We start from the raw sequence: 23,381 nt of genomic DNA on the forward strand, positions 1-23,381 counted from the left end.
TGTGTGAGGAAAGGCCCCCCGTTTAACCGCGCACCAAATGAATAGCCTGCGGAGGGGAGTCACAACCCGGTGGAGCGGACCGCTCCGGGGAGGAATCCAAGTGACGCGCCAACTGACGCACCAAGTGGACATGGGGAGGAGCGTATACACCCGGGCACCCCCGCAAAGAGTAATCCGCTTGGCGAAAATGCAACGACGGGGATTCTTTTTTAAAAGCGAAAAAAATGACATCATAAAAAACGAAATTGAGGAAATCCTAAAAACGGATAAGGACCCCCTGATGGAGAGGGGGTGGACCAAAAACGTGAAAGAGAGGGACTACTCGGGGGGAAGTGAACAGAAGGAACCACCAAGGGAGAGCAACCAAAAGGGGTATAAGAATAAAAGGGGGAAATTTAAAAGGCTGTTCATTTTTATAGCCTTCCAGAGCATCCCCATCGTGGGCCTTATGTACCTGTTTAAGTACATAGAGAGCGTCAAACTGGAGGAGCTGAACGTCACATTCGAGTCTTCAGATGAAATAATTGAAGAGGCCCTCAAGCTGATCAGGGGGAATTCGAAATGCTTCTGTGTGTACTCGGAGGGTGGCGAAATTAAAACCTTTTTCGTGGACCCCTTGGGGCCGGAGGACTCCGAGGTGAACTACGAGCGGGGGGGGGAGGACACGCCAATCTCGGCAGACGTGGTGAACGAACCAATCTCAGAAGACGCGCTCAAGGCAGAATTAGCCTCCGGGGGGACCGCCCCAAATGGGGAGCGGCAAAATGGGGAGTGGCCCAATGGAGAGCTGCCCAATGGGGAGCGGCCCACCCACCGCCATTCAAACACAACGGACGACTTGACCAAAATATTTTTATCCCTAAACAAACCGCTGATGCAGCGAATGATGAAGGTGAAGTCCCCAGCGGAGTTGCCCCTGAATTACGTCTACTTCTGCATCTGCAAAAACACGGAGATTTACGATTTCCTAAAACGTAGGAACGAGTTGGTGAGTCTGCTGTACTCGGATGACACGAAGAATGTGTATGTAACGTTGACGGGGTCCGCTTCTATTATTAAAAATGAGGTTATTAGGAAAGTAATTTGGACGGACCGATGGTCCTACCTCATTTCGGACAATCTGCAAGACAATTATGTGTTAATCAAGTTTACGCCCTCTACGGTGTCCCTCAAAACCATTGGCTTTAAGAATCAGCACTGGAAGAGTAACATCGTGCGCCGCTCCATGGCGGATGACAAGATGGCTTGGGTGAAGGCCTAGCGGGGGGCATCATCATCAACTTGGTGGTATCCTCAGGTGGGAGACGTGAATCTTCCCAGGAATACACAAAGATGAAGAGAAAAGGGGGACGGAAAGTTCCCTCCGCACACGCACATACAGTGGAAGGGGGTGCCCCATTTTCGACGTGGCAACAGTTCGGACTACCATAGGGATGACCACGTTCAGGCAAAAATGAGCTGCGCAAAAGTCACCCAGTTATGGGACGGGGGAGCCACTCATTTACACGCCACACTTCAGCAGGATAGCATGCGAAAGGGAAAACGTTTTACAAAAAAGGGAATGGGTGCGTAAGATGAATAAACGCAGGGTTGCCAATTTTAATTCTCCACTGCGATGAAGCGGCATTTGCAAAATTGACATAATGATCCTTTCCATACGTGTTTTTTTTTTTTTTTTTTTTTTTTTTAAACTGTACTGTGCCTTACGTGGTGCCCGATTTGACCAACTCTGAGCTTTTCATCTTGGCGGTGGAACGACTTTAACCTGTGCCCCGGGGGAATTTCCACCGACGGGGAGATGACAATGGGGAGATGGATCACCGACGATCGCGCAGCAAAGAAAGCGGCAAACGGCACAGCAAACAGCACAACAAACAAACCGGATAACGGCGTAACTTTATTTCGCCTTTCGCGTATGGCTACAGCCGTAAGAGTCACCCCTACTGCTACGCGCCTTAATTTTTTTTGCGCCCATTATATGACCTTTTTATTGCCACTCTGTATGTACCTTTTTGTTGCCTCTCTGCATGTACCTCCTTTGTTGCCACTCCGTATTATGTACCTTTTTTGTTTCCCTTTTGCCCCCCCTGCGAAACCGCTCATACGAGTGGCTGCCTTCCGCTAGGAGCGAAAAAACAAGGCAGTATGCCATCGGGGGTCGCTACTAATCGATGCGATTGCTTCCCGCTGGGGGTAAATCAGGCTGACCCTTGTACTGTCACACTCGCGTGACCATCCGGGGTGGCATTACTGGCTGCCACTTAGCAACGCAGGGAGCGAGGAGGACCCCAGGCAGACCCACATGTTGACGCCACTGGCGAAGCGGAAAAAGGAGACACCTCGAAGAGGTCATATTGTGCGAAGCGCAAACGGGTGAGCACGCGATTGGTGGTGTTTGCCTCTGCTTAGCAAGCCAGAGGTTGGCAAAGCGGCAAATTGCAAACCGTAACCGCAACAGCTAACGGCGAACCGCTTACCTCCAAGATGGACGCCCTGCTGAGCGCGCTGAAGGAAGCAGTACACAAAATGAAATCCTACCAAATGAAATACAGCATAAACCTGAACGAGTTCCACAACCTGCTGTTTATCATTTCCATCCTGTTCGCTTTGGCATTTCTGTTTTACCTCATCGTGATTCTCTGTAGCATTTTTTGCAAAGGATCGAAACCAAACAAAATAGTTTTGCTGTTGGGTCCATGTGACAGTGGGAAGACGACTTTCCTTTTCAAATTAAAAACAGACAAATTATGTACGACCGTTCCTTCTATGAAAGAAAATGTGGCTTTTATAAGTTTGAAGAATAACAAGTGGAAGAAGTGCATTCGATTTGTGGACTTTCCTGGGCACCCCAAACTGTCCTTTGCCCTAAACAAGTATTTCAGCATCACCAACGTCATCGTTTACGTTTTGGACTGCTCGGATCGGCAGGCCCTCAAAGTCGTTGCGGAGTAAGCACTGTGAGCGGCGGGTGTGGGAGTGCGAGTGAGCGATTGGACGCCAAATTACTCTCCACAGGGCACCCTTCAGTTGGAAACGGCAGACCGACTGGAAACTGGGAAGAGTCGAAAACCGCTTCTCCCCCCGCAAACCGCTTCACATCTCGCACACCGCCCCCCCCCCCCCGCAGGAAACTCTTCGAGCTGTACACCAACAAAGTCGTCGTGAAAAAGCAAATCCCCCTCATCATCTTTTGCAACAAGACGGACCTGTGCAACTCGCGCCCGAAGCAAGTCATTAAGGAGGACTTGGAGAGGGAAATGTAAGTCAACAGGAAGATGCGATAAATATATCGCCTTGTTGCCCACCCCATTTTACGAATCAGCTTTTTTTTCAAATTCTCCAAACAGATTATTATGCACACTTTTGGTATTTAACCGCCTCCCCCCCTTGCAGCGAAATTTTAAAAATGTCAAAATATAACAGCCTGGATGATGACTACAACGACGAGACGGAATGCTTCCTGGGCACCAACTCGGAATTCTTTCGATTTGAAAAGGCGCCATGTCATACGGTAAGTGCCGTTTCGCGGTGGGGCAAGCAGCGTCGTGGCAGTGTTAGTTGCTGCGTAAGCTGCTTCGTTAGCTGCCTTGTTAGCTGCTTTGTTGCTGTTTGAGGGACATCAGTGCACTCCGCACACTACCCACATATGCCTTTTTTTTTTTTTTTTCTTTTTTTTTTCCCCCTCTCCTTCCAGGAAATTTGCAGCGGGTCTGTAAAGAACAGCAACATTGAAGAAGTGGTGGAGCTTTTACAGAAATTTTACTAGCCATCTGCGAGTGGCTCCTTTTTCGTGAAACCCAGTCCCCTCCCCTCATCAAGGGGGACGTCGTTCATTCATTAAAATACTTTTTAAGTCTTTTTCTCTTTTTTTGAGCAAAAGGGGAACAACTTTTTTGTTAATTTCGTTTCCAAGAGGTTCCACTTAACAGTTTAGCTTTTTTGTCGATCTGTGTAAATGTGCACATGTGTACAGATGCACGAGGTGCACGTATGTCGATGCACTTATATTTGGCAGGGCATACGTATGGAACGCACATACGTCATCGCACATGTAAGCGAAAAACTTTCTCACCTTTCTAACATTTTAAGTTTAATTTAGAAAAAAAAAAAAAAAAAAAGGACAAAGTGGAGATGCCCACATGGCAAGTCGCGCGAGGGGGGGAAGTGCTAGTGGGGGACCACTCCCCTGCAGATATCAGCACGATAGGCACAACAGCACTGCGTAAACATACCCGTTATTTGCCTTCTTTCTTTCCCGTTCTGCCAATATAACAGAGCAGCTGGTGTGTTACTCCCCAGATGAAAAAAAAAGGGGCGAATTGCCTTTTATATCCTTACAGTGCCTCTCTCCACACTGCCTTCTTGTTAAAACCTGCTTAGCTCGCACAACGTTATACGTATTGATAAACCTTTTAATTAATTGTTAAGGCAACTTAAAGAGGGGTAAAAAAAATGGCTGTAACAAAAAATAAGCTATACGGAAAAAAAAAATTTAAAAAAAGGCACATTGCCTCGAATGTACCATGGGGCTGTTTCACCTGTTGGAAACGTCATGAAAAGGGAAAAAAAAAAGACCTTCATTTATGCATGCGAAGCACGCGTCCAACATGCTGCGGGTACAGCAGCACTGGCACGTCATGCATACTTATTTGTATAGGCCCACCCATGAAAAGAAATAAACAGCGGTGTGAGGCATCACGTGTGGAGGAAATCAAACGGCGAGCGGGGAACATCACATAAACATACACATGCGAAAGGGGGAACACTTTCTTGTTAAAAATACAACATGGAGAAGGGCCCCCCCGGGGGGCTCACAAATGATGGGCAGCTACTATACAAACATAGGGCGGTCAACCAAAGGGGGGTCGGCCAAACGAAAACAGACACACCGCGCAGGCAAGTTCGTGTCCAAAGGGGCACGATTTTGTGGGCCTGCGCAGTGAACATTAAAAATGCAAACTTACCAAAAAAAAAAGAAAAATTAACATAATGCAGGATGGTTACTTAAAAGGAGCAAACCGTGTAAGCATTAAACGAAACAGGGGAGTAACTAATATGCGCGCTTCCCAGCTGTGAAGGGCCACATAAAAGCAACATCGCGAATGGGTGTATGCATATGTGTGTGTGTGCAAAATGCACCAGTCGTAACATTTGCGCACACTTAAAAAAAATATGAACATTTGAGCTATTTTAAAAAAAAAAAAAAATTGTTCATATTTTTTTTCCACTTTTGCGCTTTTTTCTGGAGCGAAATGGCTATCTGGGTGACTAGCTAGCTATTTGGCGAAATGGCTAGCCATGTCGCCGCGACACGCACACCTCTGCCTGTGCACCCCGCCAACTAGTCGTACAAACTGTAGTTGAAGCCCTTGATCATGTAGCTCTTCTGCGACTTGACGGCAATCGGGTTGCTGTCAAACTTGTCCGAGTACCGCAGCGGCATGCACAAAAACTCCTTGTCGAAATTTTGAACGTCCATTTGGTCAAACAGGGGGGGTTTGAAAGGCGGTTTCACCTTCTTGTTCAGGACATCATCCCAGTTGACATTTTTAAAAAAAGGGTGGTTCTTAATTTCTTCTGCGTCGGTAACTCCTGACCCTAATCTTTTCTTGGGATTTTTTTCAAATAATTTCTTTAGCAAATCTACAGCATCGGGGGATAGGAAGCAGGGGTACCTCAACGTCTCGTGTTTGATTCTTTCGAACAGGACAGCCCTACTGGAACTGTTAAACGGTAATCTCCCAGTTAACATTTCATACAGCATGATGCCCAGGCTCCACCAGTCTACAGCTTTCCCATGGCCACATTGGTCGATAATTTCTGGAGCTAAATATTCGGGGGTACCACACAACGACCTGGCAGAATTGTTGTCAGAAATTCCTTCCTTGGAAAGGCCAAAATCGGTTAGCCTTATATGGCCCATTTCGTCAAGCAACACATTTTCTGGTTTCACATCCCTATAAATTATGTTTAGCTTGTGTAAGTACTGCAAAGCTAGGATGATCTCCGCAGTGTAGAAGATGGCCGCTTCCTCGGTAAGCTCTCTCATTTTGGATAGGTGAAAAAATAATTCCCCCCCTGGGCAGTATTCCAATATGAAATACAACTTCTTGGTGGTCTGAAAGGCGTAGTACAATTTGACAATAAACGGATGAGAGACGCATTTTAATACATTCCTCTCAATTTTGGTATGTTCCAACTGATTTCGTGAAATGATGTTTTCCTTTCTGAGTATCTTCATGGCGTAGAGCTTGTTGTTTTGGGTATGCTTTACAAGCAGCACTTTTCCGTATGAGCCCCTGCCGATTACCTTTAAGAAGGTGAAGTTGTCTGGCCTGAGCGATTTTTTTCTCCTTCCATAGGACAGAGACAGCGTTTTCCTGAACCTCCCCTTCTTTTGCTTCTCGTACTCGTCGTGCAGGAACAGGCAGTCGTCGTTCAGCTTGAAGACGCGGCTGCTCTTGTCCTTCCTGTTCATCAGGGTGAAGTTGGTCGTGTTGGAAATGTTCGCCGCGTTCGCCATGTTGTCCTTGTAGCAGACATTTCCGTTGGGGTTCGAGGTGAGGCCGTCCCTGCGTGGGGAAAAAAAAAAAGGGGGGACACATGAGGGTATGCGAACGAGGAAGATGCGTGACGATTGGAAGTTGCACAAGTTGGAAGATGCAGACAAATAGGGAGAATCCCACACGTGCGCGCTCTTCTAACCCCTGGCGGGCCGCTTCCTCCTCGCGGGGCTTGTTCTTCGCGCTGCTCCTGAAGGTCCAGTAGTTGGACTTGAACGCCTTGAACTTGGGCGACTTGGCAGCTTGGGCCTTCTTAAGGGGGGTGCCCGACTTCTGCTTGTGCAACCCCCCCCGACCTTCGTCCTCCAAGATGGTCTTTGCATACATGTACATGTTATTGGTGAACATGTCTCCATTCTCTCCACTCTCTCCAAACGTATTTTTCGAATTTTGAAATTTTCCCCCCTTGGCGTACATTTTGCAAATGTTTCGGTTTCCATACGAATGTGCACAGGCATATCTGTCTACCTGATTTTTATAATTGTTCATTTGGGCATCCGTCGAAAACTCAAGTCCTGCAGTCGTGTTCATGTGTATGAAGTCCTCAATTTCCTCCCCTTTGCAATTATTTCTCTTTAAAAATGGGAACTTGAATAAATGTCCCCTCCTTTTGTTGTGATAATCGTAATTTAGTTTAAATAATTTGGTCCTCTCCACACTACTGCGCGCCCCTGCCTTGTGCATAATGCAGTTGCTGTGTTTGCTCATTTTGAGGTTTTTGCCTGGCGCGAAAATGTCATCAAAATTTTTCTTTTTTAAAATGTTGGCATTATTTGCCTTACTAGCATAATTTGCGTTATTTGCCTTATTAGCATAACTTGCGCTGTTTGTCTTATTAGCATAATTTGCACTTGTTGCCTTATTCGCATAACTTGCACTTGTTGCCTTACTTGCATGCTTTCCATTTGCGTCCATTTTGATGGACTTCTGTTGCGCGTTGCTGTTTTCAATTGGAGGGATGCAGCCGTTCTTCTCGCCTCTTTGCTCATCCTCCTCCAGGCTGTTCTTCTTGTTGGTAATTATTTTTTTGCTTTTGCCCTTCGTTCTGGTGATTAAAAAGTTCAAATACTTTCGAAACCTCTTTTTGTGAAATGACATGCCGCAGGAGCCCTCCGGGGGGGCGTTATTCTTCTGCCTATTCTTTTCCGAGAAATATTTAAAAAACTTCATGTGACTCATTTTGGGGTGGGGACAGGTCCTTCTATGCGCTGCGTGTGTGCACGTTCATACGAAGGTGCGGCGTGCCTCTTCGTTGCAGTTATCTGTGTATGTACGTAATGGTACATCACATAGGGGGGGGTGTGCAAAGGAGGAGGAATGTTCGTATAACACTTGGGGGGATTTTTAATCGGCATACGCTCCAAATGGCAGGGTTGCTTTTCCTCAGTTTTTCTGTTTTCCTCAGTTTTTCTGTTTTCCTCAGTTTTTCTGTATTCCTCCGTTTTTTCTGTATTCCTCTGTTTTTTTTTTTTTCCTCAGTTTTTCTGTATTCCTCTGTTTTTTTTTTCCTCTGTTTTTTTTTTTTTTGTGAAAAAAATGAACAAATATTCGAGGGACAAACAACCCGCTGGCTCTTCAAACTGGAGCGGCAAGCGGGCGGCGGGGGGAATCCCAACGGAAGCTGCACATTTATTTTTAAAAAATTAACTCTCAATGGTGGGAGTCACGAACATGAAAACGAATTGGACATTATCATAAAAATTAAAAGCTTGACGCGGCTTTGGCAAAAATTATCCCAGCAGAATTGGTGAAATAACTTTCGTTTATTTTCCCCTGGGTTACGCGCTTAAGCCGTGCAAGAAAAAAAAGGAAAAAAAAAAAAAAAATAAAGCGGTGGGAGGGGAGTACACTTCGGCTGGCGCGTACGACGAATGTGGCAAATGCGGCGAACAGACTCGCGGCCGGCGTGAGAACCGTGCAACGCGCGGAGGGAGTGGAGGCAGTCGTGGGGGGTGAAAAAGTTAAGCTGACGCTAAGGCTGGCGCTAAATATGCCACTAAAGCTGCAACAAAGCTGCCACAAAGCTGCCACAAAGCTGCCACAAAGCTGCCACAAAGCTGCCACAAAAGCTGCCGCTTAAGTTGGCCTTAACGTGCGAGCTGATATTGGCGGACGAAGGAAGTTCGGGAATTAAAGGGATGTGGGGAGTATATACGGGATGAAGCGAAAATTAATAAGGGTACATTTTTTGTGTACATACTTTTTTGAAAATTTGCTGGAAACGCAGTTGAAGGAGAAGCAAACAAATTGGAAAAAGCAAATTGGAAGAAGCAAAATGGAAGAAGCAAATTGGAGGAAGCAAATTGGAGGAAGCAAAATCGAAGCAAACTCGCGCACACGCGAAAATGGCGAGCATTTGCAGGCACAATCGCAAATGCACAAATGCACATTTGGCTTTTTTCCCGCAGGTTTGAATGGGCCAACTTTTGTGCATGTAAGAGGGCATGTGCACGCACGCACGCACCAGCTGGGGGGAAGGGGGGGGGATGTTGAGTATGTGCGTGAGGATTGCGTACTTATGTGCGAACGCGTGAAGGCACATGTGTATGGCGAATATGCAACTGGCTCCTTCTGCGCGCCCTTCTGGTTATAACACCCATTTTTATGCTTCGACAAAGTGCCTTTTTGACTTTTTTTTTTTTTTTTTTTTTGAACTTTTCACGGGGGAATAAGCAAGCTGCGGAGTTTTACTGCCTCCTCTTTTTTTTTTCTTTTTTTTTTTTTTCCCCCTTTTAGTGTACTCACCTTTTTAGATCACATAAATGCAAACCGTTTTTCAAGCCCCATTTGGTGAAGTAGGCTCAGTTGATTTTTTGACCTTTTGACCTTTCGCTTTTTTTTTTTTTTTTTTTCGGCAAACAAATCATTTTTGGGTGTTGCAAAATTTTTTTGCGTTTTTTTTTTTTTTTTAAAAGCAGCCCTTTCGGGTGTTTTCCGTGCGCACATGTCCACAACGTGCATGCGGCTTACGTAGATAAGCACTCCGACGCGTATGTGGGGGTGCACGCAGGTATGCACATGTGGCATACAAATGTAGCATACACATGTAGCATACGCATGTAGGCCCCCACACGTAAGAATACACACGTGCCAGTTTGCACCTGCTCAACGGAGCCCCTCGCAAAACGCACCTTGTTCGTCTTCGCGCGCAGCGCCCGTTTGTTCTTTCTTCCTTTTCGGTTGGAAACGCATTCAATCTGTCAACTTGGTAAGGCGTCTTGGCATGGGTCCCTCCGGTGGACACAGCCGATCTGGGGCTCACCCCGCCGACGTTCCACAGACGTATTACGGACGTACCGTCAAAAATCCCCACAATTTGCGTCTTTTTCCCCCGTTTTAAGTACCCCCACAAATTAGAGAAATGTTCGAACAAACGAAACAGCCCCCCGACAAGTCTACCAATTGCATAAACTCAAAAAAGGAAAAAGCAAAAAAATTATTCCTGCAAGCATTAAACCATGAGCGTGATGAAAATTATTTAAAGGCAACCAAATTTTACCAAGAAGCTGTCAAGCTTTACCCAAATGTCCTCAAACTGTACATCAACGATAATGACGAGAGTAGGTACGGTTGCGTCAGTTGAGCGTGCACGTTGGGGTGCTCATGTAAAGAGGGCAATTCGTTTTGTCTGCCTGATGAGCGATCATCTTCCGCTTTTTCCCCCTTTTCATTTTAATACACCCTTCTTTCACGCATTGGTACGCCACCGCCAACACGCTCCACCATTTCCCACCTTCGCAAAATGCAGTGAAAAAAGCAAACCTGTAGAAGAAGCCACTCCGAGAGAGCAGAATGCCTACTTGATTAACATATTAACAGAAAATTTTTTTGGCATTATAAAGTTCCTGGATTTTTACTCCCTCCATAGGTTAGCACGGCGTTATGTGCATCTTTCTTTTTGCTAAGTGAGAGGGGGGAGAGCTTCCCAAAAGGGGATTCCCATCACACGCATAAGAGCGTGACCTCCACTAAGGTAGACAACATGTGGGAGGCACATTTCAGAGGAATGGAAGATAAAATGCATAAATTGCAGTTAAAGCGTTCCTGCACAGTTTCACCTTGCAAGCGAGTTCCCCATTGCGCGTGTTACAGTGTTTCATTTTGCACACACATACATACGTACACGTATGCGATGGGGGACAGTTCTGTCCGTTGGGGCCAGTCAGCGTGGCCACGTTGAATGTGTGCTACGTTCCACCCGCGAGAGAACACCCCCTTAACTGCGAGCTTTACTTGTGCCAAAATGGGAGACATAAGAGAGAACACAACTTCGTATGAACCGTTCATACATTTTTTTTTTTTTTTTTTTCTTCCTTCCTCTGCGATGGGCCTACAAGCAGATTCCTCTTCTCCTGCAAAGGCATACACTCCCATGTGTCGGTTGAAGGCGAATATAAGCGGCTGTGCGAGAGGAACTTCCAGAACTGTGAGGAGAAGAGCAGGGCGTACGGGAATTCCTTCAAAAGGTGTGCCCGCGGGGAGATGAGTTGCATTCCATCGAAAAAGAAAAAAACACAAAAAATTCTCAAACGCACGAGCCGAATGGCTGAGATGACCCTCCCTGCGCACATCCGCTCCGCTTCCCCCCCTGCAGGCTGCTGCTGGAGTACCCCCGCATCCGGCACGACGGCGTCTACATCAGCTGCGTCACGTACATAAGATGTGAGTGGCTGAAAAGGCGAAGAAAAGCGCCCGACGCAGGCGCAAAAGAGCTACGCGCGTGTGAACAAGCACATACGTTCACACGTGTGCGAACTTTTACGCGCCGCCGCCCTTATGCGCCACTCACAGTGATCTGATCGCCCCCACCCACCCCCGAAACGACAGCCCTGAAGGACATCGGCAACATACACCTGGACCCGAAGGACAGAGACCGAGTCATTTACAACCCATGCGTAGTGACCTACTTCCGCTACCTCCTATTCATCAACGACTCGAACAAAGTGCTGGTGATGCGCTCCGAGGTGAACAAAAAGGAAGTTTTGGAAGCCCTAAAAATATCGTACAACAAGTTAAAGCATTGGGATTTGTCCGTGCCAAGTGATGCCTTGATAAAGGGGTTAATAAAATTCCAGGGGGAGAGCGAAAACGGCTTGGTTAAAATGGTTAGGATAGGTGAATATACATTTAATGAAAGTGAAAGGGTCATCGAAATAAGTTACCCCGAGTCTCTAAGCGAACCATTTAAGTATAAAAATATCATTCAGTTGCGCCTGAAAAATTATTTGAGCGCCAGCAACAACATGCTCAAGTGGATGTCCTTCAGAATTTTGTCCAAGCTGAAGCTCAGCTCTTCGGAGGACACCCTCAACATCAAAAACCGGCAGTACAGGTGGGGGGCGCGACACTATGCGTGAACGTCAGTGAGTGTGCGCAAACGTGAGCGTGTCTGTGCATGCGTATGCACTTCTACGTACCCGCGCGTGTATATTTGCTCCCACCCCATTCGCGCCCCCTCGCAGGCCCTTCTTCTTCTTTAACCTGAACTTTCTGTCCCACCTGTTTATAACAAAAATTCCGGAGACATGACGCGCGCGGGGATGTGCCCACCTGGGCGAATTCGCCGCAGTCAGATCACTCACACATAAAGTAGCAAAAAAAAAAAAAAAAAAACACATCCGCGCTCTTTTGCGCAAGTCCGTTTTTTTATGTTGCCATACATCGCTTTCGCGCCATATGGGCGGCCAGAATTTGTTCAGAGTTTTCCTCAAAAGGGGAAGGTCTCGCCGACTTGCCCTGCAGCGTTGTGTAGCTTCACTTTTGTTTTGCCTTCTTCTCACGCATGGCCGCGGAGAGGGATTCCCCCACAGCTTTTTTCCCCGTTCGCTCTGCCGGTGACACTGCGAGGGAAGGAACGCCTCTCTCCCCCGCGTAACCCCCCCTTGTTTTATTTGACACGTTCCACCGTCCCCATGGCTATGTTATTTCACGTGGCAAAAAATGGCTTTCCCCACCGCTGCCCCATCGGCACTGGTCTTCACCGTATGAGCGGCAAAGGGAGTGCGTAGCTTCCTTTTTGCGCTTTTACTTATTTATTCATTTATTTATTTAACTTATTTTTTTATTTTATTTTTTTATGTAAGAGAATTTCCCCCTTTTTTATAAAATTGTGGGGAGCCTCCCAAAATGAGCAAAGGGCAGGGCGCCTCCGCTTCCCGTGTCCGTCGTAGAGAAGTGTAAATCGGGAAAGTTTCCAGTTCGGCCATCTTGGCAGGTTCGCGGTGAGTTGGCGGCGAGTGGGCGGCCAGCCCCGCGCACGGCATGTTGACCGATTGAGCGATTGGCCTGTTGACCTGTTGACCTGTTGACCTGTTCACCCATTCCCCTGCTGACCTATTCACCCGTTAACCTGGTGGAGAATGCCCGAAGAAGCTTTTTTCCCCATTAAGGACCTGAAGCCGCTTATGAGCAACCTGTGCGTGCAGTGCCTCATCGTGAAGTTTGTGGAGGACCCCCCAGACCACATAAACAACGTAGTGAAATACCACTACCTAGTGGCAGACATAAGCGGGGCGGTCATATTGTGTATCCCTCGCTCGCTCATAGAAGAGGAGCTCACCAGAAAGAGTGTCGACGTGTTTAATGATGACCTGGACGATGCGGTGGAGTGGCACAGCTCCGCTCCTCTCAACCTGAGCGACCATGTGGGCAGCGGCACGGTGACTGAGCATGTAAGGGGCCCCCACGACGTGGGCAAGAAGCCGCCCAGCGGTACGATCACAGCGAACCAGTCGAATTCGGCAGGCCCATCCAACGTGACCAAAATTAACAACCCGCGAAGCTGCAAGTACTTCTTCCGGGTGGGGGACATCCTGATCATTTACGGGGGCGTGACTACGTGGTCCATGGGGAAAATGGTACTGCTGTGTAGCGGCTGCGTAGCGGCTACGTAGCGGCAACGTTAGCGGAGTATTCGTGGCAGTGACAGGGGGGGCGTCGCACCAATTCGCTGCACGGCGCCCCTAAAGGAGCCACCCCTTAACTTCTCTCTCTTTCTCCCCCCCGTTCACGCAGGTCATCATGCCCAGCACGCGGGCCAAGAAGGGAGGCCCGCAGGAAGTCAGGGGGTCCATCCAAAGAGTAGGCTTCTTCAACATGGAGGTTAGTCTCGAACCGAACGTCAGCAATTTGATAACTTCTACGACGGAGAAGAAGTACCAGCCCGGGGTGGAGGGTGCTGGTCAGGCAGTTCGTAGTACCCCCCCAGGGAGGAGTACAGATGGAGGGAGGAGTACAGATGGAGGGAGGAGTACAGATGGTGGGAAGAGCACAGATGGGGGGAGGAAGGAGGACGAAGCGAAGAGTAGCGCCCACCACGAGTTTGTGGGAGAGGAAAAGGAGAGCAAATATGACATTCTTCCTCTGCTGCGGGGAGAGGACGTGTGGTAGGGTTTCGGCAGGGGCTAAAAGCGAAGCAGCGAAAGCGAATTAACGAACGTATCAGGCGAAACAAACGCATTGTGGCGCAGCCTGCTGAAAAGTTGTCCGAACGGAAAGACGAAAAGGAAGGCCACGCGGGAGGTGTGTGCACTCCAGTGAAGAATTCGATTCGTCCCGTTTTGTAAAAAAAAAAAAAAAAAAAAAAAAAAAAGTGTTAAACGACCGCCTCACAGCGAGACGTCCTTAAAAAGGCGCGACTTCGTCTGGCTGCGAACGAAGGAATAGTCATAGTAATAAACGTACGCGTTGTCATCGGCAAGGCTGTTAACGTACCCAATGGGAACGCCACACTCTTTGCATAGAATTCGAAACTGAACTTCCAACGCGTCTTCCCTTCTTCGTATGAGGATACATTCCTTTTTCGTTTTATAATATTTTTTGTGAACAATTTTTTTAAAGGGAAATATGATCGATCCGTCAGTCTTCCTTCTTGGCAAATCTGCAACGTCTGTTTCGCTAATTAGGCAATTAAAACCGCAGAGGAAACAAAAGAAAAGGAAGAATTCCTTTTCCACTTTGCTCACAAGACTATCCTTGGATGTGTAATTAATTATTTTGAACTTTCTCTGTTTATTGTCGTCCTTCTGTGCCTCCTTCTCGTTTTGGACTTTCCTTTTTATTTCGAGCAGCGTCACTTCGTTTTTGCTCCGTTCGTCGGGCTGTTCTTCTCGAGTCAGCGTGTTCGCAGCGAGCGCACTGGTCTCTGCTGCGTCAGTCGCCTGGTCCCCTTCCTCCATCCTTGCCACAGCGCAGGTTAGCGGGGAAGAAGGCTTTGCGGCGAAGGTTTAGCGGCGAAGAAGGCTTTGCGGCGAAGAAGGCTTTACCGCAGAAGGGCTTCACCGCCGCATCGCTCGCCTGCACGGGTTGCCGCGCCGTCGGAATTTTCTTCTCAGTTAAGTTGCGCAACTTCGTTGAAAGGGGTCCCCCTCAGGGAGGCTCTTCTGAAATGGATCCACTCCGTTTGGCCGCGCGTCAGCCAAGAAAAAGGAAAAAAAAAAAAAAAAAAAAAGGAAAAAAAGAAGAAAACTTACAAATGCGCCACTACTCCGGGGCGTATATTTTTTTTTTTTTTTCCCACAATACAGCTATGCTGCCGAAGTAACCCCCCGCGCGGCACGCCACTTGACGTTTTCCAGTTGGGAGATTTTTTCCCCCCACATAGTAAGAAAACAATGCGGTGCGCTTGGCCTTTTCCCCATTTTTGAAGACACCAAGAGGACGCGCAGAGGAGCTTCTTCCCAGGGGAGGTCACAAACGGGGCGGCAAAACTGCGCCGCGGCTCCGGTTAGGCCCACCAGAGGGGTATTAAACAGGTGCACGCAAAGGAAAGGAAACCAAGTGGTGAGGAAGGCACAGCGAAACTGCGCGTGATTTCACCCCCGTTGTGGAAGTGCGCACCTGGGGATTCTTTGCAACTATGCAAGACGAGGGGAGAGCAAAGCCGCAGCAGGAGGAGGCAGCCAGGACAAAGCGGAAGGTGGCCGCCGACGTGCTAACCGTTGCAACGATTGCCCTCATAGTCCGGGCACTCACTGCAGGGTACACCATCATATGGTCACAACTGATAAACAGTTACAAGTCTACGAATGACCTGCTCTGCGAAGGAGAAAACTCCTCTCTGTGGAATTATGTAAAATGTTTTTCTTCCTGGGATGGAGAGTATTTTTTACGCTTATCATTAAACGAGACGGAGTATCTCTACGAGCAGAACCATGCCTTTTTCCCTGCACTTCCTTTCGTAGTAGGTTCCTTAAAAAGGCTGTTGGAGGGGGGGTTCCCCCATGTGAGTACCTGCACAATGCATATGCTAATCGCCATAATTGCTAATAATTTTTTTTTTGCCTTTTCCGCCATTGGGTTGTACCTATTTGTGTATACCTCCCTCAGTGTAGGGGCAACACCTATGGGTGTTGTGTCTTCCCAAAAGGAGAGCGCAAAGAAAGGGGCCACCTACATGCAGAGTGTTAAAAGTGCGGAGGACTCGCGCCGCCTGAGCTTCCTGGCAGCCATTCTATTTACCGTCAACATGGGCAGTATACACATGAGCAGTTTTTACAGTGAGAGTTTCTTTTGCTGTCTCTCCATGTGGGGATTCACCTTTTTACAGTGCTCCCTGAATGTCAGCAAGGGGAGCTTCACCTTCGACCTGTTGGCAGTTTTGTGCTTTTCCCTTGCGTCCTTCTTCAGGTCCAACGGAATTTTATTTTTAATTCCTCTTCTCGTGCACAACTTGAGATCGTGCGCGTTGTGCGTGCACTGCGCAGGGGTGTTACCTCGCGGGGGGGAGGGAGACAGGGCAGTCAAAGCGAAGAGGTTGAGCTGCTCCTCAGACGAAGGGCATACGTTGAGCCGCCTCCCATACAAAGGGACCCTCTTGCAGTTTGCCCTCCACTGGGCAAAGGCACTCCTCGAAGCAGCTCTCGTGGTGCTGCCCCTCCTCACCTTTCAACTCTACGCCTACCACTTGTACTGCGTGCAGGGACATGATGACCAGTGGAGAGAGGAGCGCAAACAGTTTCACAAATTTTTTTTATCATTTTGGGCAAACCCTCTTGAGTATGCAAGCGGGGAGAGGTACACCCGTGTTGAAGACCAACTGATTCGTAGACCCTGGTGCAAGAAAACCATTCCATTTATTTACAGTTACATTCAGCGTGAGTATTGGGGTGTTAAGTTTTTAAAAGTGGTCAGATCGCCCAGTGCCGGTGTGCTGTATGCTTTGCCCGTTTATTTTGTGTCTCTTCATGCTGTGTATGATTTTTTTCTGTGCCGGAAGTTCCCCCGGGGGGGGGAGGCTTCTTTCCTGCTTAGCCCCTTCCTCGGGGGGGTCCTCCACCTGGGCGTGCTGTGCCTCTACCTGTTGCTGTTTGCCCACGGCGAGGTGAGCACGCGGCGTAGCTATGAAGCGGCGAAGCGATGAAGCGGCGAAGTCGCGGGGCACTTCCCCCTACCGCAAGCATTCCTTGTCGAGTGTGGCAAAGGACACCGCAGCATGCCGCCACATAGCAACCTTACCAATTCACCACTTCTCCTTATTCTCCCACCCCTCCCTGCAGATCATCCTGCGGCTCATCGCGAGCTCCCCCCTTTTCTACGCCCACTACGCCTACCAGCTCAAGTACTCAGAGAGGTGGAACTTGCTCCTGCTCGCGAATTTGCTTTATTTTTTCGTTGGGCCCCCCCTGTTCGGCGCGTACATCGCGTGGACGTAGGGGGGGAGAAGAAGCAATCATGTGAAGAAGCAAACGTGTGAAGCCGCCATCATGTGAAGATGCCATCATACGCTCGGCAACGATACATGCTTGTCCCAAAAAATGTTATTAAAAATGTTCGCACGCATGGCGGCAAAATGTAGCGGGGCCTGTCAACGCGCGTGGAGGGATGTCCCCCCATTTCTGCCCAGACAGAGGCGGAGATTGTTCACTTCGGGGGGAAGCAGCTTCCACAGTTGGGGGCGCCTCATAGGGGCGCTGCCTCATAGGAGGGATGCCTCTTATGGGGGCTGCCCCTACCCCGGATGGGTGCACGCACGCATATATTATGTACCCATACCAATTTGAACACGTAGACACTTCTTGACCGCTTCGTTGTAATACGTTAGAGAACATGGGGGAGGCGTTGCCACAGAGACGACGCGCCGCCGCTCCCTCACCATCACGCACGATAGCTGGTTGGCGCCCCACTCGTCCAACTTCTTAACCAGTGGGAAATGAAACACTGCAGAGGGGCACACCCACTGTGGTGAGCTTACCTCGGAAGGGTCTCACCTCTCAGCAGCGATGCGGTGTGGAGAAAGGGGGCACTCCACGGGGGTATTCTGCATATCTGTACATGGGGAGGTTCCCCCGCGCCGTTCCGCCAAGCGTTCCTCAGCTTCGCTTCCCCCAGCTACCCCACCGCTTCGCATCACACTGCTTCCCCTCAACCGCTTCGCCTCACTCCGCCTCCCTTCACTTCGCGCTGCTCTTCTTCTCCTCGTAGAGAATGCCCTTGTCGAACATACCGCCGAAGGTGAGCTTGTCCCTCTTGCGGGCCTCCTTCAATTTGCTCAGGCAGGCGTCATAGGAGTTGCGTATTTCGACGTTGTTGGGGCTTAGGGAAGCTGCCTTATAGAGGTTCTCCTTGGCAACCTCCAGAAAACCAAAGTGCATGTTGGCGACGCCCAATTTATAAAGTGCCTTCACATTATTTTTTTCAATTTTAAGTACCTTAGATGCATGCGCGATGGCATTGGGGAAGTCCTTACTCTTATTATAACATGTAGACAAATTTAAGTTGCAAATGATTTCAATGTTTTTCTTTTTTTCAGCCAAATCTCCATCCCAATCTTCCGCGTGTATGAATAAGTCGAGTGCTTCCTTATACTTGGAGATAGCTTCGTCAATTTCATTTTTTTTAAAAAAGTCATTTCCTTCTTCTTTCAAATCGAATGCCGCTTGGATTTTCTCCTCGTTTGTGTAATCGTATATGCTTTTCTTCGCTTCTCTAAAGCTGATTAGCTCTATTTCAAAGATGAGCACACTGTTTCCCGGAATGCTTTCTCCGCAGCCTTCTTCTCCGTAGCCGTACTTGCTATCCAGACGAACTGAGCACTTTTCATTCTTCGTCATCGATGCTACGCAGATGTCCCATCCTTTGATCACTTCTCCTTGTCCTAGGTGGAACTTGAAGGGCACATTTCTTTCGCGAGATGAATCGAAAACTTTCCCGCTGCTTTCTAGCTTGCCAACGTAGTGCACCGTCACTTCGTTTCCCTTCTTGGGCGCATTTTCTTCTCCTCCTTCCCCTTTCCTCAGGATCGTTTTCACCACTCCGCCGTCCTCCGTCAGGTGCACTTGCTCGAGGGTCTCCTGCTCCATCGTCGTTGGGGGGTCTTTCCCTATTCGCGGCGTAGCCCTATTTGTGGCGAGGCCCTATTTGAGGCGTAGCCCTATTTGAGGCGTTAACTCTATCGCGGTGGTAGCCCTGTTCAACGCCCTGCACCAGTGCTAACTTTTCAACTGAGGGGAACTCTGAAGAGGTCCCACTGCAAAAGAGATAATCAAGCCGAAATGAACAAATCTAGAAGGGCCCCGCTTTCTTGCACTTTACAATTTAGCCGCGCCCTGCGATTTTCACTCGGGGGGAGAGGACCTACAGTCGAAGGTACTCCTCACAGGGGTAGTTACGTACGCGAAAAAGTGGCGGAGAAAATAAAAGAGGAGGTAGGGTTACTCGGTAGGGGGATATAATTATTCACCTCTGGGAAAAGAAGTGCACTGGGGAGGGGAATATTCCTTTTCTTACAGGGAGAGATGTATTAAAATATGATCAACGTGCGGAATATGAAGGGTGAGCAAAAACGTTTGGAGAGTCCCTTTTGTAAAAGTTAAGTGGGAAACTTTTTAACGTTCGATGTGGAAGTTGAATAGCTACTGGGGGGGGACGCACTGCACTGATGTGAGCTAACTGATCCTGGGAAAAAAAAAAAAAAAAAAAAAAAAAAAATAAAAACGCATGCAAAAAGGAACGAACTGGTGCAGTGTACGGGGCAGGCGCAAATTCACTGCATATGTAAACACCTATGCGTGTATGCAGTTGAGCCGCCCCACCCTTGGACCGTTTCTCCAGCCATCGGTGGGGCGCTTTCAGCTGAACAGGCGTTCTGCCATGATGAGGCGAGTGCCCCAATGGTGACGCTACGAAGTTGGGAGGCCCTCGCTCGTTCGCTTAATTGCGCTCTCCCGTTTCGTCTCCCCTTGCAGTTGTCTCTATGAAGCCAATGATGACTATGGGGGTGGGGCGATCACCTTGACGGTCGCTTTGAAGGCCTCTTTAGCGGCCACCATACCGGTCGATGTCGTGTCGAGGCCACTTCTCCCCGTGGGCCCACATATCCACGGTAGGCGCAGCCAAATAGCTCCTAGGCGAAGTTCTCCTGGTTAAAATTACCAAAAAGGGGAAACTCGAGCTGGTGTTTTTTTTTCTTTTTTTTTTTTTACAATAATGGGAGTGATTTTGTTCAAATGGGACATCTTGCGGAAAAACGAAAGGATTGTCACCCCCTTTCTTTGTTGTGCCATTAGCAACCTTTTTTTTTTTTTTTTGCACATGCTTGTGGATGAACTTACTAAACTTGGTGAACAGACGGATTACTCAGAAAAAATAATGCCCATGTCGCTCTGCTGGTTTGACGCGGGCATGTATGTGCCCCCTATTTGTCATAAAAATGGAAACATGTGTGGGTGATGGACGTGTGTAGGTGCGGGGAGGTACCTCCACCAGAGGAGCGTAAGGGGGTGCCAAAATGGTGAGGCGATTATTTTTTTTTGGGGTTACTCCTATCAGAGGAATTTTGCTGTTCAACCGGGCGATGATGTTACATATGAACATGTGTGCACCCCCTTTGGTATTCACCAGGGAGGGACTCCGTATGCACGCATTAGTGGAATGTTTGCCCATTTATTGTACGTCTGGCTTTTTTTTGCCACATTTTAAATGAAAATGGAAAATAATTGTCCACGTCGACTTTTCGCCACTGTAACAATGCGCTTTAACCCAGCGTGTGTTTTCGGGATAGGACGTCGGGGTGGAAGCGGCTCCCTCAATGAGAGTTGCCTCGTTTGTGCGGCCTTTACTTCCCATGACGCCGGTCTCATTTAACGCGTTTTGGGAGGCGGGACTCTTCGCGCGCTTCCCTCCGACGGCGGCAGCGCCGGCGGATCAGTTGACGACGGGACAACCGTCAGCATATTGCAAACTGAAAGATAATCCCCCCGCTTTAACTCATTTTTACGTTACACAAACTGGGTCTTACAGATGGAAAGCTAGCAGGGTGAGTTTTAAAAACTACAAAAAGGAACGTTAACAAAGGAACGTTAACAAAGGAACGTTAACAAAAAGTGTTCACAGCGTTGTTCGCAATTTTGCGCAGAATGTTATGAACAAGTCAGGTGGTGGGCAGCCAAACGGAGTTCCCACCGGATGGGCGCGTAGAACTTATGCGATTGGTGTGCTGGCCTAATGTCTCCACGGAGCGTCCGCGCAAGTGCGAACGGTAGAGCATAATCACCTTCAACATGTCGCACACTAACCTGCAGCGCAGCGCACACTCACGTTTAACACATCTTACGATTACGCCCACTTAGAAGGGGCATTCACCTGTGCACACCCGGGGGAAGTTCCCCGAGTGTCCCGCACGCCACTCCTGAAGTGACGCAAGTTGGGTTACATAACCTGCTGGGGATTAATCTCCCCCCATTGGCCAACTTTGCGTATGCGCCTAACGGATAAAAATATGAACAGGCAAGAAATTTTTGGAAAAAAAAAAAATAAAAAGTTAAAAATCGCCTGAACATGTAAGGTTTTTTAAAAAAAAAAAAAAAAAAAAAAAAAAAAACAGCTGTTTTAACTTTTTTACATTAAACCTTTCCAACTGTATCAAAATTGCAGAAAGAAGAAGGAAGAAGGCGAAAGGCAAACGTTCGAATGCAAGTAAGGAAGAAGTATATCACTCAGTTTACGAACCACTCACTCTTTGAAGTCACATAACAGCTGTAGTGGCACCCATTCAAGCGCAAAAAGTACGCCAAAGTTTTTACCCGCTCCCTTCATAACGACAGCATTGTGTGGGGGGCAAGTTGCTCCTTTTTTGTTTGCTTCACCTTTGGTGGGTTGTAACTCCACGTAGGTATATTCTCCTCTGAGAATTGTCCCGCGTTTTTCTGCAGCGCTTAGTGGACACGCGCCGTTTCGAATGTCGCTAAAGGGCAGACACGAACGTGGGCAATAAACAGCAGCAGCGTGACCGTTGCGGATGAGTACGCAGGTGGGTAAGGCAGCCAAAAGTATACCTACGTGCGCAGACGACAAAAGGAGGTACGTGGTCGCATAGCTATATGTACACATAGTTACGCATAAATACATAAGCTGATGCGAAAGCGGCTAGGCACCCTTCCATACCTATGAGATCAGCTCGATATGCGCCCCTCCACTCCAGCGTCGCGCCTTCAAAACAGACGACCTTTAAAAATGCGCAGAAGGAAAAAGTTCGTCAGGCAGGCACATGACGCGGGACCACTATACGACTGAGTCGTAACACCGGCACGCGACTTTATTAGAAAACCCCTCACCCCACAGGGCATGCTGAGTACGCAAAAAAAAGTGAACATACGCCTGTCGCGTAAGACATCCCCAGTTTGGTATGCTTCCCCTTTCGCCCACAAAAAATTGGCCGAACATATTTTTCGAGCATATGCTTAAATGGATGTTTTTTTAGTGTTTCTGCTCGTTTTCCTTCTCCTCCTTTTGTTTGCATGCTTCTGCGTGCTTTTGCTGTTTTGCTTTTTTTTGCCCGTTTGTGTATTCATGTCCAGTTGAGCGTTCCGCGTGTGCGACCTTTCCCCACTGGGTTTTGCCGCCGCGTTATTCCGCTGCGCTATTCCGCCGCTTCCCCCCCTGCTAGATCACCCAAAATGCTCGACAGACACTTCGCGCGACCCTCCCCCTGTGCACATGCGCATAAGTACGCGTGTATGTACATGCTCAAAACACCCCCATACACACGCGAGGGCGTGGATATGCCCAAAATGGTAAATGCATTTTGCGTTCATGTGTGGAGGCAGACGTGAGGAAATGTCTATATGAGTACAATTTGCGTGCATCTTTTTTATTTTATTTTATTTATTTTTTTTTTTTTCGTTTCCCCAGTTTTGCAATTTTTTTTTTTTTTTTTTCAGTCTGGAAGTGTTCATGTAGAATGGGACTCGTGAACGCTGTGTTCTTTTAATTTGTGTGCGCATCCACGTGTATAAAGGAGTGTGGGAAGTAGGGCAGACGAGAGAACTTCGAGCGAGTGGCTGCCCGTGTGTGTGCGCATGTATGAATGTGTATGAATATCTACACGCGCAAGTACGTGGGTATGTACGCTGATATATACACGCATAAGTACGCTCATACGTACACGCATATGTACGCTTATACGTGCGCGACGCGCGGCATACGCGAGGACGTCTGCGGACTCCGCTTTAACTCGCGCGCCACCGGTCATGCAACGCGTTGAGGGCGGCCGGAAGAATAACGCGGGTGTTAGTTGACTGCCCGTGCGGCCATCTTTGCCTCCCTCGGTTGCAGAGGTGTGAGCGGAGGTGTGAACAGGGGCGCGAGCAGGAGCGCGAGCAGATGTACTTGCGCATGCGTATGCACTGACGCGTGCTCGCCGCTGCGATTTTGAAGGGAGCGCCTCGCAGAATGGGTGCCCAGTTTGCGAATCGTCATTTTTTCAGCACACGTGCGGGGGAAGCGAGGGGGGCGCGCACGCGGTGATGTGTAAGTGATTGTTAAGTTAAGAAAGTGTTACGCAAACGTGTAGTATACGTGTATGTATATGCGTATGTACAT

General features: G+C 48.4%; 8 protein-coding genes across 8 annotated transcripts; 5 read left to right on the forward strand and 3 right to left on the reverse strand.

The window, feature by feature from the left end:
* Nucleotides 1-187: 187 nt before the first annotated feature.
* On the forward strand, nt 188-1,261 carry PVX_101230 (hypothetical protein, conserved; the record flags this gene model as incomplete). Its single annotated transcript, XM_001613942.1, has 1 exon — nt 188-1,261. One exon carries the CDS (start codon nt 188-190, stop codon nt 1,259-1,261), a length of 1,074 nt encoding a protein of 357 aa, XP_001613992.1.
* A 1,070-nt stretch (nt 1,262-2,331) lies between these two features.
* Nucleotides 2,332-4,097, forward strand: PVX_101235 (hypothetical protein, conserved). The gene is made up of 4 exons (XM_001613943.1): nt 2,332-2,948; nt 3,128-3,259; nt 3,394-3,511; nt 3,695-4,097. The coding sequence occupies exons 1-4, from the start codon at nt 2,485-2,487 to the stop codon at nt 3,764-3,766; spliced, it is 786 nt and encodes a 261-aa protein (XP_001613993.1). The 5' UTR covers nt 2,332-2,484; the 3' UTR covers nt 3,767-4,097.
* A 1,244-nt stretch (nt 4,098-5,341) lies between these two features.
* PVX_101240 (rac-beta serine/threonine protein kinase, putative) lies at nt 5,342-7,742 on the reverse strand (the record flags this gene model as incomplete). Its single annotated transcript, XM_001613944.1, has 2 exons — nt 5,342-6,572; nt 6,706-7,742. The coding sequence occupies 2 exons, from the start codon at nt 7,740-7,742 to the stop codon at nt 5,342-5,344; spliced, it is 2,268 nt and encodes a 755-aa protein (XP_001613994.1).
* A 2,182-nt stretch (nt 7,743-9,924) lies between these two features.
* PVX_101245 (hypothetical protein, conserved) lies at nt 9,925-12,147 on the forward strand (the record flags this gene model as incomplete). Its single annotated transcript, XM_001613945.1, has 5 exons — nt 9,925-10,127; nt 10,312-10,431; nt 11,158-11,225; nt 11,391-11,895; nt 12,026-12,147. The coding sequence occupies 5 exons, from the start codon at nt 9,925-9,927 to the stop codon at nt 12,090-12,092; spliced, it is 963 nt and encodes a 320-aa protein (XP_001613995.1). The 3' UTR covers nt 12,093-12,147.
* A 4-nt stretch (nt 12,148-12,151) lies between these two features.
* Nucleotides 12,152-13,952, forward strand: PVX_101250 (hypothetical protein, conserved; the record flags this gene model as incomplete). Its single annotated transcript, XM_001613946.1, has 2 exons — nt 12,152-13,420; nt 13,578-13,952. Exons 1-2 carry the CDS (start codon nt 12,923-12,925, stop codon nt 13,950-13,952), a joined length of 873 nt encoding a protein of 290 aa, XP_001613996.1. The 5' UTR covers nt 12,152-12,922.
* A 216-nt stretch (nt 13,953-14,168) lies between these two features.
* PVX_101255 (hypothetical protein, conserved) lies at nt 14,169-14,740 on the reverse strand (the record flags this gene model as incomplete). Its single annotated transcript, XM_001613947.1, has 1 exon — nt 14,169-14,740. The coding sequence occupies one exon, from the start codon at nt 14,738-14,740 to the stop codon at nt 14,171-14,173; it is 570 nt and encodes a 189-aa protein (XP_001613997.1). The 3' UTR covers nt 14,169-14,170.
* Nucleotides 14,741-15,420: 680 nt separating this feature from the next.
* PVX_101257 (hypothetical protein, conserved) lies at nt 15,421-16,923 on the forward strand (the record flags this gene model as incomplete). Its single annotated transcript, XM_001613948.1, has 1 exon — nt 15,421-16,923. One exon carries the CDS (start codon nt 15,421-15,423, stop codon nt 16,921-16,923), a length of 1,503 nt encoding a protein of 500 aa, XP_001613998.1.
* A 1,030-nt stretch (nt 16,924-17,953) lies between these two features.
* PVX_101260 (70 kDa peptidylprolyl isomerase, putative) lies at nt 17,954-19,459 on the reverse strand (the record flags this gene model as incomplete). The annotated part of the gene is made up of 1 exon (XM_001613949.1): nt 17,954-19,459. The coding sequence occupies exon 1, from the start codon at nt 18,860-18,862 to the stop codon at nt 17,954-17,956; it is 909 nt and encodes a 302-aa protein (XP_001613999.1). The 5' UTR covers nt 18,863-19,459.
* Between the last annotated feature and the right edge of the window lie 3,922 nt (nt 19,460-23,381).

This window comes from Plasmodium vivax, chromosome 14, assembly GCF_000002415.2.
Source record: "Plasmodium vivax chromosome 14, whole genome shotgun sequence".
NCBI classification, from domain to species: Eukaryota; Apicomplexa; class Aconoidasida; order Haemosporida; family Plasmodiidae; genus Plasmodium; species Plasmodium vivax.